We start from the raw sequence: 17,200 nt of genomic DNA, 5'->3' as shown, positions 1-17,200 counted from the left end.
ATGATAGAACAATAGCTGGAAAATTCGCTCTAACTCGCCTTCCATCCAGGTGTACTGACTGTACCGTACCACCTGAGGCACTGTTTCTGTTTCTGTTGCCACACCAAACCCGCAAATCTATATTTTCCACTTGTATACAAATCGAAGTACTCTGTGAGTTGGCTGAAATCAAAAACCCCGCCGCAATCGTATAACATAAACAATTGTGTGTGTTTGTGTGTGCGTGTGCTGTTGTTTCTGCGAATCCGAGTGATTCGACATGGAACTATTTATTTATTTATTTGGTTATCTTATAAGAACTTTTTGCTTACGAGAGCGAGGCTAGAAAAGAGTCTAACTGCACTAGAGGCATAGCAAAAGCTATCTCCTGAATACTGCCAAGAGAAGGATCTCTACTAGTTCTACTAATCATTGGAATGTGAGTGGGAAATCGACCAGATCGGATCGACTGAATCCTATATCAATCAAAGGAATGTTCTGGAATAGGCAGGAAAGATCCTCCACTCAAACCAAGCTCTTTTTTAAAATATTTTCTCTTTGATTCTCGTCTTGAATGCACTTTGGAAGCAGTCTTTTTGTTTTTTTTCTTTATTTTTTTCTTTGCCAATTTCATTTACTTATTTTCAACGATGCTGCAATGCACATACGAGTCTTCGCACACTTGTTCGGGCACACACTTTCGTCTAAAAATAAATGTATTTGCCACGCATTTGCCGCTGATACCAAAAATCGAGAAACACAACTAAACGCAAATTTACGAACTGGCGAACGCATTTGCTGATTATTTGCAACTCGAGAAAAATCTCTCTTCAAGGGGGAGTAGGGACAGGAGGGCAACACATTCAATTAGCTTTTTAAATATTTTTTGTTTTGGAATAAATGCTTGCCTGATTTCGGGTTCCAGTTGGTTTTATTTGAATATTTCGACTGGGCGGTTCACTGTTTTGTTTATGCTGGTGATTCGGTCGTTGTTGTTGCCGTTGATGCTGTTGCCGCTGCTGCTGCTTTTCTTTATTAACAATATGAGCAGCAAACGTTGTGGAATTTATTTCAATTTATTTCAATTAACAACGTTGTTGTGGCCGCCGCTGCCTCTGGTGCCGCTGCTGCTGCTGCTGCTGTGTGCGTCAGTCGTCGCCGTTGCTGCCACTTATTGGGGGATGGATGCTATGCTGGCTGTTTGTTACTGCTCGAAGGCCTTGCAACAACTATTTGCTGCCACCACAAAACGCACACAGAAATCTCCAAACGAGGTTCGGCAACACGGCAAAATTTACCGCACACATATGAAAATACATACATAAGTATTATTGTACTTATGTGTATGCAAGTATGCGTGTGAGTGCTTGCCAATGTGTGTGTGTACACATATTATTTAAGCGGGAGCAAGAGAGCACGCAGCAGCAAGCTCATTTCCACAATTTAAAACACGGGTATTTCGTGTTTCGTATTTCCAAACTTTGGCTTAGTTTTCAGTTATCAGTTTTCACCACTTGGTAGTTGGGTTTGTCCATTTGCCACTCACTGTACTGCTAGCTGCTGCTGCTTTTGCTGGTAGCTGCCACTTTCTGCTGCGTGTTGGCAACTCTTCCTTGTCGGAGTGTGCTCTCTCCTCGATGCGATTTTCACAACTTGCCCACAAAAACCAACTGTAAACGAACTAAATTTTCTTGCAAATTGGCGGCGCAGCAGCCAGCCTCTGCGAGAGCGCAGAGCAACAATTGCTTGCTCGCTCTCTCTCTCTCGCGCGCGTGTTAGTGCACAAAGAGAGCATCCCTCTCTGAGGATGCTATTGTTGTTGTCGTTGTTGTATTGCTGTCCCTCTCTTCGGTGGGTTGTAAACAATCCGAGAAGAGAGAGAGAACTTTGGTAAAACACAAATTTTCGCAGTTCGCAGTTGGTTCTCTTATCGACGCCGTTTGTGGCAGCAGTGGCAAGTTTATCGCCGCTCACTCTTGTGGTCTGTGAGTAATTCCAAAACGCTGATTAATATGCCGCCCGATAAGCGCGGGGTAACATCAACAGTCAACAGATTCGTCGCCAATAGCCATCAATGGTATTCCTGAACGAGATTTGGCTTCGTTTTGGTTTTGCTTTTGAGATTTCGTTGATCAGCTGCTTCAAAGCTGTTTCTGTAGTACTTCGTTTTTGTTGGTATTTTTGGTATTTAGACTTATTTTGGATTTCTGGGATCATATTTCCGAAAGCAAGATGCTGATGACGGTATGTTTTATGTACATATGTGTTAGATACCGGACACACCGTCGAATTGTGTCCAGTTACTTGAGCGTCGTGCACATGTTCTGTCGACGACATTTTTCCGACTATTGTCTGTCCCCATGGGCACTCTAAGTACACTACATATATAAGTATTTATATGTACATATGTATATGTATTTTGATGCATTTTGGTGTTGAAACGTTAGCCCACCTGATTTTTTATTGGCTTTTTGTATACAAAAATTATATTTTTCTATGCTTTTCCAATCCATAAACATCTGATCGGATAAAAAGCTGTTCATATCTATGTATGTAGATCATGCCAGCAACTAAATACTTTTCGGATTAGTCGGAATCACGGATACCTCTACCATGTTCGATACACATATGTACATAAATTGGGTGCAAGAGCACTCGTACTTAAAACAAAGAGGGGAATATTCGGTAGCTTCTACTCGAACCTTATCAAGAGCTCGACTCAAACAAATAAACAAGACAAAGCCATTCGAACTAGATTACGAAATCGAAAAGGGCTCCGCGCTCCCCCGCGCGGCAAGAGGTCCAGTAAATTAAACAAAAGAAAATCGATAAAACCCAAAGATTGGCATAAGACGCTGCACTATGGTCCGAACGACCACTTTTGTTGGCCAAAACCTTTTTTTTTTAAGAGTCACAACTAAAACTTGGTTTTGATCACTCTGCATTAGAAAAAGATGGACCATTAAAGCTGCGTACTAGAATTTTCCATAGATGGCGCCACATTCGCAAAATCAGCTGTGCAACCCAACTGTTTTTATAGTAAAGCACGTGAAGGGAAAAAGTGCCAAATTAATAACCATTTTAGATCTCTCAAAAATTGAAAAACGGCAAGATGTGATTAAATTTTTTTGATGAATCTTAATCTGTCGGGTTCTTACTACGTGTTTTGAGTTTTTAACTGTCTCTGGTAGTTGTGATGTCTTCGTAATTGAAGGTTAAAGTGAGGCCTTCAACATGTGCCAACTTGCAATGAAAACTAATTTTTGAAAAGGTGTACAAAGTGAGTCCTACCTAGTCCCACCCTGAAACCTTTTGTGTCTCGTAGATTAATAAATTCTTTTTGAAATGTATATAGTAAGAAATGCCACTTTTCACCACAATTCTTGGAATTTGCATTAATAGAGCATAACCTCAAATTCGAAAATGCAGAGTTGTTTGCCGTAAGGATTTCAAAAAGGGTAAAATTATCAATTAATTGAAAACGGATCTTAAGGCGACATATCATATGAAATTAATAAAGCTTTTGAAGATACCAGCAAGAAAATTTGTTATCGCTTGGCAACATACCGGAACAAATGCAAGTAAAATTCACAGATGTTTGAACGAAAATATGTGGATTGGCCACAAGCCTTTATTTCACTACTATTATCTTTATGCCCAGAGAATGCTAACTAAGTTCGTAAGGCTGTACAGGACCCAGTCGGAAAGCCGGCACATATCTCACCTAACGAGGCGTTAACCTTGCTTCTAGACAAGGATCTCAGCAATAATTTACGGAAACCTTTAAACGATTTTATTTTTATTTAAATCAAAATTTTGTTTAGGCGTGCAACGCCGTTTTCTTAAATAAAATATGCTTAATACTTTTTTTCACTATAACTAATAATTTAAATATGCATTATTAAAAAAAGTGGCGGTGCCACACCCATTTTTTTCTTAAATCCAATTCTTATTGATTATATATATCCAATACAAAAAACTAAATGAAAAAATCTTGTTCTGTTCGGGAGTTATTAATTTTGGCCAACAAAAGTGGTCGTTCGGACCATAGTGCGCTGCCTCAAACAACACCAACAAACGTACTCGTGGAGGAGATAGAGATACCGAACAACAGAGAACAAAAACAGCAATTGTACTACAGTGGAAACAGGCGTTGAAGCAACAGCTGAGGATAGTTTGGCGAGAGATTTAGGGAGAGAGAGCGATTGACCGCAGAGAGCAAGAAGGGTTGAATGATATGGTGGATATTGGTAGCTAGAAATTCGTGGAGACAGACCCAATCTGCATCCACGCACGAGCAACCGTTAACAATGGTGGAACACAGTTTCCAGAGAATGAGCGAACGAATGTTCTCTCTCTCACTACTTTGCATTTATCATCCAGATATTGTTCCGTTGTGGACGCTGTGGATGCTGTGGATGTGGATGTGGATGGTGGAGCCGACATTTAACAATGCTTACAAATACTCGTGCAAACAGAGAAAAAGAGACAGAATCGCACTCACTCGCAGAGACACGCTCTCTCTCACATGCGGGCAAATATTCAATTTGCCACCGACTGCTGCAATCAACTTTATTACAGTAGAGCCTCACCCATACGATTATCCCCCACACATTATATGGATTAGGCAAACGGAAAGCTTTCGAATTGAAATTTCAGAAGTAAGAAAACGGTCAATAGGGAACCCATCGAAATCAGATTTCCATAGATCAGATCAACTTCATTAAAATCAGATCTCTATACCATACAGAAACAGAAAAGCAATAGCTCCTTAGTACTCGGCAGACACCCTTTTGCTTCGGGTCGAGATATTCCAAGCTAGCTCAAAAAAGTTTTAGTGTTTATATAAAATATTTATATACAGAGCCGAAGCCCTGATAATTTGTGAGGATCTACTGTACTCGCTGCCGTTGTTTCTCTTGTTTACTTATTTTTGTCGCCCGTTGGCGTCGTCTCCCGTTTGGACATCTGAAAAATAAGCTTTAAAAACACTCTGATATTTATCAATCGCAGTTCTGTGGGCCAGTCACTCACCCACACCCCCACCCACACCCACACCATGCACCATCACTATTCGATTTGACTTATCAATATTCTCGTGTTTGGATGGACTCCCGACGCTCACACCATCCCATCCATCCCTTCAACCATCCAGGCAGCCAGAGACGAACACGGTCCACAATTGAAATTAAATCAATTACTGCAATGTAAATCTGTGGCAAGCAAATATTTTTCGGCTCGCTCGCTTGCCGTTCCGTGTGTACGATATTAATGGAGCAGCAACAAGATGTCACAGAAATGACAAATTGTTTTGCAACGATAAGATCTGGGAAGGGAATTACACAAATATGAATGTAGTACGTACGGAAAATAAGCTGAAAACCGCACAATTTGGCCAAATTCCCATTTAATGGAGTCAACAACATATTTGCGAAAAATTCTTTGAACCTAATTCGAGAATGTTTGCAATCCATTAGGAGGAAATTGCATTGGTTAGGCATTGTCCAGTGTCCCATTGAAATATTCGGGGCGAAAGAATTTGTGAAATGACAATCGAATGAGACCAGAGACCAGAGACAGACACAAGAATGGTATGGAGATGGTTATGGAGAGTGCTATAAACATTTAATGGGCCTCTTAAATCAATGAAACAATTTGCCTGCTAATTTCATTGTTGCCACTTGTAATTGCATTTGTAATTGGTGCGTCAAACGAGTCGAATATCTGTGCCTCAGAGGCGCCCATGCGACAGGCTGTACGACAGAAAGTTAATCAAGATGTTTATCCAATGAAAGCCCAATTAATAAAATCAAACTCGAAATACTCAAAGCTCATTAATGCAAAGAGATTCCTTTGGCGGCCTGTATCTGTCATTTGGCTGAACGTCAAGCGGATGGATGGCCCCCACGGCCGACGCATGTGGATTAGGCGGAGGAAGTCGGTGGAGATAATATTTAAATGGTTTTTTAATGGAAACAGTTGCCAGTTGGCAGTTCTGCTCTTGTGCTCTTGTGCTCTTCTGCCAGACACAGACACACTTTGGAGAAGGAAGAGCGAGAAAATCTCTGACAAAGAAGATAAGCAACAGAATGCGAGCGAGCCCCTGCAATCAGAGTGCGACTGCCAGCTGGTTGCCCCCCACGTTACCGGGCCCGGGGTGGCCTCATCCGCTTATGTGTCGGAATCGGAATCGGAATCGGGGGCGGGGGCGGAGCTAGGGAGCGGGACCCAAGCCGCTTTGGCCTTAAATACTTCACCTCAATTTGCTCTGCTTTGGCCCTGGACCGGACCGTTTTGCTTTGCATTGCTTTGCTCTGCTCTCGAACGGAGAGTCGTAAGTGGCTAAGAGGCGCAATTGAAATTGCCTGCACCCTGTCGCATCGAGTGCATGATGCACGGCCTCGACCTGGGTCAAGCCATTCGCATTCGCATTCCTTGTGTTTGGCGTATGCCGGACAAGAACCATAATTTTAAATATTTCACAAGTTTGCTGCTCGAAAAGTTTTCCGCTTGGCCAAAAAGTTTGCTGCATCTGGCCTTTTTGCATGTTTGACTTTGACGATTTTTCTTGCCTCTTGCCTGGTTCTGGCCAATGCCAATCGCTACTAATTGGGCCAGAAAGTGAAGTAAATTTGCTGAGCAAAACAGAGCAGAACAGAGCAGAGGCGAGCAGGCCAGATTAGACCTGCCTGCTGCCCATTAAAAGTGTGCTCTTCAAACGGCAACGAAAGATAGCATGGCATGCCATGCCGCATGCCGCATGCCCCATGGCAGCTTATCAATATCAATTAGCAATGCATGTGCCTGGCTTTTAGCCTTAGCCTTTTGCCTGGTATCTCCAGAGATGGCAAACCCCTTTCACGGATGAGAAGGAATCACCACCTGTCCCAGAGGAGTACGCGTGCTCAACCTCAACCTTTTGGTGGCTAATTTCAATCTATTATGAAATGAATATTCATTCAACTTGAACTCGTCGATAACCTTTTCTGGCCTGGCCCTGAGACCCAGACCCGTGGACGGATCCGTGGCGTGCCCGAACCATCAGCTTTCAAGAGTCAAGCGCTCAATTACGTAACTTTATGTTTGGCGCACAAAAAAATGTTTTATTTACTCTTTTCCCGCTGGTTCTGTTTCTGGTTCTGGTTCTGGTCCATGGATCCGAGGAGCGACCAAGGACCATGGACCGCTACAATATTGTAATTTGGCTGCCAGTCCGCAAAGGGAACCAAAGAAAACAAAGAAATCAGAGGAAAAATCAACTTTGTGCAAATAAATGCAAAATAATATTACGAAAAGTTGACCGTAAAAAGATGCTGGAGCAGTCGAGCAGGCTGTCGAGGAGTCGCGGAGTCGGTTCCGAGGGGGGGGAGTCGTTGCACTTTGAGTGGATGGTGGATGCTGGTGCGCCTAAAAGAGCACACTTCATTTCTAAATAGAATTTCGCCCCGTTTTGGCGCAGGCCAAAAGTTTTTCCCTTCCATTCGCTTGCTTCTCGTCTCTGTTTTTTTTCCTTTCTTTTTTTTGCCTTTCCGCCTCCTTTTGGCCATTACTTGGCCATTGATTTCAATTCCATTTCAGCCATTGGCTTGGCTCTGCTCGCTCTCTCGTACTCCGTTTTTTCCTATATGGATATTATTTAATGTGCAATTTAGAAAATATGTTAATTTCACTTCGGTTCTTGGTTCTCGGTTCTTGGCAAGCCACATGATTGAGGAGAGGCAACCAACAGCCAGCAGTCGGCGGACAAAATATTCAACTCGGTTTCAACTGATTTTTCGTGAATAAATTTTATTATTCCATATGCTGGGACAATTGAAAGTCTGTATATTGGGAGAAAAAAAAGATTGCTGTCGAGTCAGCCGCGAAGGGGGCAGGGGCCGGTCCCCGGCTCTACTCTGTGTACTTTCAGGATCAATTTGGTTCAATATTCCTCAGTCCGTGTCCAGAAACTTAGTGGCGGCGGTACCGGATGCGGCGCACGGTCTTGTAGCGGTATCCGTCCTTGGCCAGCTCGGTTCCCTCCTCAGCGGCAGCCTTGGGCTCGGCCTCGACAGGTGCGGCAGCCTCGGCGGGGGGCAGGTACTCACCATTGGGGGCACTCTCGGCGGAGGCCTCCTCGGCAGCGACGGCGACCTCACGACGGTGGCGACGGAGCTTGAGGCGGCGCACGGTCTTGTAGCGGTAGCCATCATCGCCCAGGACGGTCTTCAGCTCAGGAGCCAGCGACACCTCAACGGGGGGCAGGTACTCGTTGCTGGGCTCGGCGATCTCGGACACATCGCGGCGGTGGCGGGCACGGAACTTGAGCTTGCGAACGGTCTTGTAGCGGTAGCCATCATCAGCCACCTTGGTGTCGCCGATGGCAGCAGCGTCGACTGGGGGCAGGTACTCCTGGCTGGGTGCGTTGTCCACAGGCGGCAGGTACTCCTGGTTGGGGACCTCACGGCGGTGGCGCAGCTTCAGTCGGCGCACGGTCTTGTAGCGGTAGCCATCCTCGGAGAGCTTAGCGGCCTCGGCGTCGCCAACAGGGGGCAGGTACTCTGCCGAGGGCTCCAAAGCCGCCGGATCGGCCGACTGGGCAGCTGCGATGGCCACCAGGCACAGAGAGAGGACACCGATGAAGAGTTTCTATAGAGAAAATGGGGAGGAAGGTTCGGTTTGTACTTCCAAGTGTGATCCCAAGTGTGGATTCACTCACCATTCTGAAGCTATAGTTCTTGTGGAGATTGGCAAACTATATTCGAACTGACTGAAGATGTTACTGTGTCGAAGGTATTGAACCCAATGATGTCTTGTTCCGAATCGCGTTGCGTATTTATAGCGAAATCCCCGATCGAAATCAGGTTTTATTACCAATCTCCGTGGTAGAAACAATCAACGTAATATGGAGCCAAGTCAAGTGTATGTACATTGTACATACATCGAAGCCATCAGCGGACTCTATTAACCACTTGGGCGATGTCGATGACGATGACGATGACGATGCCTTCGACTGGTTGTTGGCAACCAAATATCAGTTTGGACGTGCTCCATTCGTGGACCGTCCCGTCCCGTCCGTCCGCCTTCGACTCGTTTTCGGCCACGCACTTGAGTAAAATTATTTTTGGATCTGGTTTTCATTCTGAAGTGTCTCTCCACATCTTGGACGAGTATCGCAATCATAATTTGTGAATGTTTCGATGATGGTAATGTGGATGGAACTATGGTTTTCCAAGCTATCCACTGATGCACATGCAACTGTTTTCGGGGTTTTCTTTCTTGCAGTCTCCCCATAAAATCAGCAACCTTAAGGAATGCGTTCCTCCTGGACTCCCACATTTTCTAGCAGTCCATGTACGGACAACACCACTCATTTTTAGCCACTTCACGAGTTCTCTGCTCAAGCATCTTGGCACAGCCTCTTGAGATGCTCTCCGACCTTGAACATCGCTACACTTTTGGCAAATTTGTTTCCTGCTCGGACGAGGGCCACTTGAGGCGGCTTTTTAGAATGATCGATAGCTTACTTGGACAATAGCAACGTTTTGTCAATCTTTTTCGAATTCTTATTCTTATTTAATTGCAATGACGAGCGAATAATGTGGCAGTCCTTAAAGAATATTTGAGAATTGGTATACAGAGATCCCTCCCACAGTGTCTATTCTTGTGGTGCCCCCCTTAAGACCAGGAGACTCTTGGTTATTTTTGGCAAACTTCTGTGCTATTTATAAAGCATTCCAGCCATCATCACACGCAAAGATTTGTATTTGCTTTAGATTTACTTTAATATATGTATCTATAAATTTCTACAATTTCTATTTAAGCTATCCATCCATTTGAAAGCTATGAATAGGTGTTACTGTCGAATTCTGAAAATAATTTTTATTATCTTTGACAACGAAAGGCAGACCACATCGTATGGACTGTATGTTTCGATGGAGACTTTTTTAGGCAATTATTTGAAGCAAAGCGATGAAAACCAAGTCTTTGGGAGTACTGAAGTCATATTTGATTGGTATATATTTCATGGGTATAATCTATGTGTCTGAAAGGGTATCTGAAAGCATCAACACCTTGCTCTTCTTGTCCGCTAAGTGGTGCCATAAAATTTCGATTGGCACTCGACAAACACAGACAACAGGCAAATACAAATGATGACAGCGACAATCGGCAGGGCTGGCAGTAACAACAACAACAACAACAACATGAGTAATATGCAACTCGGCCAAAAATTATGCATTAAACAGACTTCTGCCATTTAATTGCCGCAGCCCCCGTCCTGTCCTGGCCTGTCCTGTCCTGTGACCCCTCTCTGTGGCCCTCTCTTTTGCAATCATTTGATTGCTGGATAAAGTACAATTGTTTGCGCTCGGCATAAGGACAATGGCCGGCGGTGCTCTCGGCAATCGGCCAGGACACCTTCGTGGGGATATATGTATGTTGTGCATTAAAACGAAATTAAATGGATGCCACTGTTGTTGCTGTGGCAATTGTTGTTGTTGTTGATACTGTCATTGTTGCAACAAGCGTTGCTGCTGCTGCATATTTTATAAGCGACGAGCATATGCGAAAGAGGGGAGCATACTGTTTGCACTTCCCCTTTTCTGTTTTTCGGTTTTTTAGCCAATTTAAAGCGCCTTTTGGAACGGGCCAGTTCGGCCTACAGGTCGTATGCGTAAAATCAGCAGAAATAACAGTAATAAATCGACAGTAAAGTGCAGAGAATGAGGTGGGGTGATGGGAGGGCACACAACGACAAGAGAGCATACCAGCACAATGGAAAAGTCTAGCCTTACTCGATGGGAGGTGGCCAGATACCCTCCCTCTGAGTCGATACCTCTCTGATCTCATTGATCCAACGACCAATCTTAGAGAGGTAAAGTGCTGATGATGAAGAGAGTATTATTTAAATATTGAAAAGGTATTCAATATTCAGTTGTTAATCTCTTACAGTCCTTTATACACATGAATTTTAGTTGCATATGCAGTCCAGAATGATCAAGGGTCCAGATGTATGTATTGTATGTACGTATCCTATGATACCCTATGCGAACGAACGGTTGAAAGTGCATCTCTGTCCCGCGTTCCTGCCACTCCATACTCCACCCCACCCCCCTCTTTATCTGCTTATGCGTGAGCTCATTTGTTCCATGCATCACCCATGCAAATGTGTGTGTGTGTGTATGCCCTGCCTTTGACATTGCCGCAGCCTACGCCATGATAATGTGTCATTATATTAAAAGCTTTGCAAATACGCCACCTACCGGGCAGAGGTTGCACAACTGGCACTCCCTTTGCTGCCCCTGCCTCCACTCAACCCACCTCCAACCCTTTGTCAGCCCTGTGGGCTGAATGCCGTAGCGCCGCCGCTTGGGCTAGAAATTTCATTAACGTTTCTGCTTTGTGGCTGTGTTGTGTTTGCCCATAAAACTAAGACGCCATTGGGAATATGCCTGAGAGCGAGTGTGCACAGTTTGTTGTGTTCGTGTGTGTTAGTGTGCTCGTGTGTGCGTTTGTGTGTTTGTATCTGTGTGTTTGCTGCCTTCAAGTGCAGCCAGCAAAGTAGGCAATTAATTTGTTAATTGGCGTGAATATTGTTAGTCAAATTGATGGCAGTTGACGAGACTAAATGGAACTCGAACGGAGAGTTGGACCCTGCCCCCGCCCCCGCTCTTGTCCCTGTCCTCCCTGGACCCTAATCGGATCCACCGAGCTGTGGAGACGTTTCAGCAGCAAATTGAGTTTTCGCACTGTGCCCCCACCCGCCCCAAAGCGTACTAATTTGGTCAAAGTCGAGAGGATTTTCGAATGGGGCTGGTAACAGTTGAAGCCAGGATTGCATTAATGAAGAGGCGATTGGGTGCGAGAGTTTCGCATTGGGGGTTACTCCTATATCTACGCGGACATTTATCCTCCCGGCACTTTATAACCCATCGGCATAACCCACTTAATGGCCCCATTACTCTCCATATTATATGATAACTTTTATTTTTTCCACCTTTATTTTTTTGTGAGTTGCGTATTTGCATTTAAAATTTTATGCATCTCTTTTTTGTCTTTTTGAATGCCACACATGTCGTTGATATATTTTTGTTACTGCCCTCCACGGGAGCCGGCATTTTATGGCCTTTTGATCTTTTCATTATGGTCATCAAAAAACATAAAGTCCTTTCCACCCGCGTACTGCCCCCTAACTCGGGCTTTTGTTTCCGTTTCCCGCTCTGCTGATTTGATTTACACAAAATGCCAAATGCGATTTTATGGCCATGTTTGCTTTCCGCACATATATTTGTTGGGCTTGTTGCAAGTGCTGCGTCCACAAGAACCGTCAAACGGAAACCTACCGACTTAATGATACCCCCTGCAGTCTAACTTTCAAACGGAACTTACAGTGAGCTTGTGTGCGTAGACAGCAGGAAAAATGAAACAAAAAGTTGTATTTAATTGGTGCCGATCACTGGACCACACGTGTACGTGAGCGCCTTTTCCTTAGCACAATGGACAGGGCCGTGCCGACCCCTGGTCTTAAGCTTTGAAATGGGGTGTATAAGTATTTCTTATCTATTTTAAGTAGATAATACTCCAGATTCTAAATATATAATCCAGCTAAACTTTCATATCTTAGCCATATTGGTTCAAAAGGGGCCTTGAAACACAAATAATAAACTACCTATGGCTTCCACAATCTCTCCCACTTTCAACATCGGATCGGCTAAAGCCACAACGATATTCAGTAAGCGCCTTTTTTACCATTGAAATTTATGGATTGAGTGATGGGTTTTCTGAAAAAAAAAAAATGCTTAATGAGCACACAGGAATTCACGTTTTTCCATTTTCTCTTCAAATTACGAGGAAGTCTGCCATCAAAGGCTGTTAAACACACAATCCAAAAGACGCAGCTTCTTCAAGTTTTGACAGGAGTCTTCTAATGATAAATTCCTGTCGACAGATGCAGAATTCTCCTAATCATTTAAGAGGTGGAAAATTCTAAAAGTCAGACTTATTGAACAGCTCTCTTATGTTCACGTCTTCGATATTTCCAATAGTTTGATAATAGCACAAGGTTTTTACCTGATCGATTCCCGACTCCGATTCCGATCTACGAATAATATATATACCCTTGTACTACTATTCTACCGAGTAACCAGTACCCGGGTATAATAATCGAGAGGTGCGAACCATGCAACAGTGCGTATGATGAATTTGGTTAAATGGCTCGATGCGTCAATGTTTTGGCCGAAATCTAAAATGCCTTCTAACCACATTTCCCCATATACCATATATACTATATGGATATACATATACATACATTGTATTTGTGTGTGTTTGTGTGGTTGCTCGAACAGTATATAGCACGCATTTTTGTTTGTTTTATCAACAGCACCTGCTGTGCGCAAATAAATAGAGAGAAAATGTGTGTATTTATTTAGTTGGTGCTGTTTTTGTTTTGATGAGCCACGTAAAATGCAATTAGTGTGGAAAATGTTGAAAATACTTGAAAATGTTAATTGAAAGTGAATGTATGCACGGTAAAAGGGATCACTGTATGAGGATTCAAGAACTCTTGCCCAGTTTTTGCGTAAAATAGATCCCCTCCATAGCCCTCCATTATAATTATCCCCTCTGCAACTCAACAGCGGACCATCCAAGCGTACTCCGTGCTCCGTGCTCCGTGCTCCGTGCAAGGATCCGAGTTCATAAATGTCATGTCCTTGTATGTAGCACCTGTCATCATCATCGTCGTCATTTATACCAACATCCGGAATGCGCTTGGCCAGAAGCGTCATCATTACGACCGCACAACATGGTCTGCTCCCATTTTTTTCCACACGCTTAGCATATGTGGAAAATGTTGGCTTAATTCCCCAATTCGCTCCTCCCCGGATTTCGGAGATGACAATTTTTTGTGCCCTCGTCGATGTCAAACAATATTTATATACTCGCACTCACATCCTTCCACTGGTCCCAGTCGCAATCGCAATGGCAGTCGCATTCGCTTTCCCATTCGAATAATGCGGGGATTATTTTCTTAATTGATGTTGATCGGCCTATTATATGCACATGGCCCCGTCGCTTCATTTCGAGCCCCTCTATTTCATTTAATATTACATTTTTTTAGACTATTACCAAGCTGTGGTCACGCCAAAATGTATACGCGCTAAAAGTTAATTTGATTTTCTGACCGCATGTAAAATTTTGAACTTTCTGACTTTGACAAAACTGCGGATTCAAATTGCATTGGGCAATGGGGTGGAGGGTGGAGGGTGGTAGGCTATGTGGGCTTGGCGGCGCGGAAATGACGGAACCAGAATCATTAGCAATTTTGGTTTATATTCTATTTGGAAAATTTGAAATTTCAGTTAATTGGTTTGAAGAGTAGAATAGAGAGGGCTGTGGCTGTCAAGTACTGGATTTGGAAAACAGAAATGTTTGTGATGAAATAAATGAGCAATCTGCAGTGCCGTTTCAGCCCACAACTTGACTAATAAATATCAAATAAATAATGGAAAACTCTCAGAGGCAGCGGAACCGTACCGTCCCTCCCTCCCGCATGGCTCTTCTCTTTCGATTTAGTGATAGTTTATAGGCTTATGGAATATGCATGCAAAATGCAAATCAATATCCGGTGCGCTCTTGGGCGCTGCCCTTGATTGCGCGTTCACGTCCATGTTCCGCTTCCTGCTGCTCTCCGTGAGTTTTACAGGATTAAGCACTTAACAACAATTTTACGCACGCACTTTAAATTAATTATGCATTATTTATAAATAAATGAAATGCACACGCACCGAAAACTTTTGCAAATGATGCGCGGGACCCTGGACAACAGGAACTCCCTGCTGTGGTGCAGTTCGGTGCGGTGCGCGTACGGGGGATTTTGATGTTGAAAGCCGCAGGACGAACATGTTGCGCTTAAAATACTTTCCTAATTTTTCGCTAATATTTACCAGGTGGACGGATGACAGTCCGCTCCTCCATCCACCATCATCCATGCCGCTCCTGGTATGCTTGTTCGCTTCGGTTTCGTTTCGTTTCGTTTGGTTTGGTTTGGTTTTGCATTGTCTGCCCCCACCTCTGTCTCTCTGTCTGTCGGAAATAACAAATATTTAAACGTATTTAATTAAAACTCACAAATGAAACCACAAACGCAGAGCGCGCGCAATGAGCGGCCAAAATGGCAGGCGCATCCTCCCACAATCCTACCCTAATCCCATAGCCCTTGCCGAGCATTTATTGTTTATTTATTCACCTTTCAGTGCAGCTCTCATTGCATCGAATCTGATACTTTTAGGCCAAAATTTTATTTGAGCGCAATTGTAACGCAAATTGCATTGCATACTCGGAATGACACCCCCCCTCCACGCCCACGCACACGCCCATGCCCAGCCCACGCGCCTACATTGAACCTTGCGATTCGATGGAGTGGAAGCGGCATTCGAATGGAAATATAGCGCTTTAATGGGGGCCAGAGATCGGCCACTCGTCAGCATTTATACAAGACAGACATTCCCACGACTCTTGAACTACACTTTTAACGCGAAGAGAAGATAGTTCATTCGTTGCGGTATGATATAATAGTCAGTCGATTTCAATTCAATTTGACTGCCGTTGGTAGCGTTTGGTTGGAGTATCTTAAATTTTCTTCGAAATATCTGGTTTATCTATCGATTCTATCGGATATAGCGGTGCAATAGTGGTCCAAAACATAATATTCTTTCGCTAGGGCATAAAAGGCGAGGATATGACGCTATAGATGTATGTTGCATGCTCGATTAGATACATAATACCTACCGGCAGAGGGGGGGGCTGACCCACTATATTCTCCCTTATGTGTATGTATTTTCGGAGGATATAAATCGAGCAAGGTATCCATGTTTTTGCCTGCGGTGCAGTTTCGTACAACAGCAGCAACAACAACAACAACGGAACAGGGAAACAAAACAATTTCATTTAAGAAGAATTTGAATTCAATTAGCAATAAGCTGCGCGGTCTACGAGGACGAGGGCCGTTCTATGGTCGGCACTGAATGCAGTATCCGGACCCAGTTCTCTTATAACATGAACATATTATTATTAGGATCTAATTTCCGAAAGCTGATTAAAATATAAAACGAAATGGACACGAACATTAGGATGGAGTAACAATTGTTTTGTCTCAAACATTGGTATTCCCCTCCTTCCTTTTATTCGGATACGAATGAACCCATCCCTAGCTTCTGGTCCTCAAACAGACAATGAAGCCAACACAGCTTCACTCATCTTTTCATCTGCCTGATTAAACTCAGTTCTCAATATTGCTGTCTCTATACATAATTTTCATTGAAGGCTCTGTTACCTTTACATTCGCCTGAACGCGTGAACCTAAAGTCCTGGAACTTTTTTTACTTTTGGCTCCTTATGCGCCTTCAGTATTCTATCAGTTCTCTTATACTATTAGACGCATCATCTTGTAACAAAGCCAATAATATATTTTGAAAAAGGAATTTCTTTGCATGGCTTTTCAAACCAATGCTCTTTAGACCATTTCCCAAATATAAACATCTTTTGGCACAAAATCCTAGCCGAACCAGCTGCTTGACGAAATTGGTCAGTTCCTGTAAGGATTAACTGTTCGTTAGTTAGCTAACGAGAAAGTCTCAGGGTCCCTGGGTATCGGCGAGGTTTGTGAGACAATGATTGCTGAAGCAATCGAGCACTTTGCCTATGTTGCCAGTAAGGCTTTTAAAGCCTGTTGTGATACCGTCCACAGAAGTAAAGAAATGGCCAAGTGGTAATTCACTAGCAAACAAGCCACTGTAAGATCTATTAAGGTTTCTTTCCGTTTTTATGTCCAGTGCTCAAAGCAGTTCCATCACATCCAATTTGCACAAGAGGAGAACGATATTCATATGATTTTTCCAAAAGGTTGACAATATTATTTCCAATTGTGGCTGCTTTTCCAGAAGCAATTTAAAGATGACTGATGGATTGTGAGTCCAGCTCAGATATTCAGTGATAGTATTTCCAGACGAAATGTTTTCAGAATAGTTAATAAATAAAGTTCGGAGTCTCGACGAATCTTATGCGATTATTATTTATGTTTGTTTCCTACTATAAGTAGTTCTTATTTTTTAGCGAGAAGCTAAAGAATTTCGAATCGAGGCAGCCTGCACACCACAAAAATTCAGTTTGAAAAATAAACTTATTTTGAGGTATGAAATTCCAGCTATTTTCATCCAAAAACCCAAGATAAAGTGATAGAAGC

At 43.3% G+C, this 17,200-nt stretch overlaps 1 protein-coding gene across 1 annotated transcript; it reads right to left on the bottom strand.

Annotated features, from left to right (window-relative positions):
* Positions 1-7,747: 7,747 nt before the first annotated feature.
* On the bottom strand, positions 7,748-8,765 carry LOC108150840. Its single transcript, XM_017279149.2, has 2 exons — positions 8,678-8,765; positions 7,748-8,607 (listed from the first exon to the last, which is right to left on the bottom strand). The coding sequence occupies exons 1-2, from the start codon at positions 8,678-8,680 to the stop codon at positions 7,930-7,932; spliced, it is 681 nt and encodes a 226-aa protein (XP_017134638.1). The 5' UTR covers positions 8,681-8,765; the 3' UTR covers positions 7,748-7,929.
* Between the last annotated feature and the right edge of the window lie 8,435 nt (positions 8,766-17,200).

Source organism: Drosophila miranda, chromosome XR, assembly GCF_003369915.1.
Source record: "Drosophila miranda strain MSH22 chromosome XR, D.miranda_PacBio2.1, whole genome shotgun sequence".
NCBI lineage: Eukaryota > Metazoa > Arthropoda > Insecta > Diptera > Drosophilidae > Drosophila > Drosophila miranda.
This window is presented reverse-complemented; position numbering and strand designations above follow the sequence as displayed.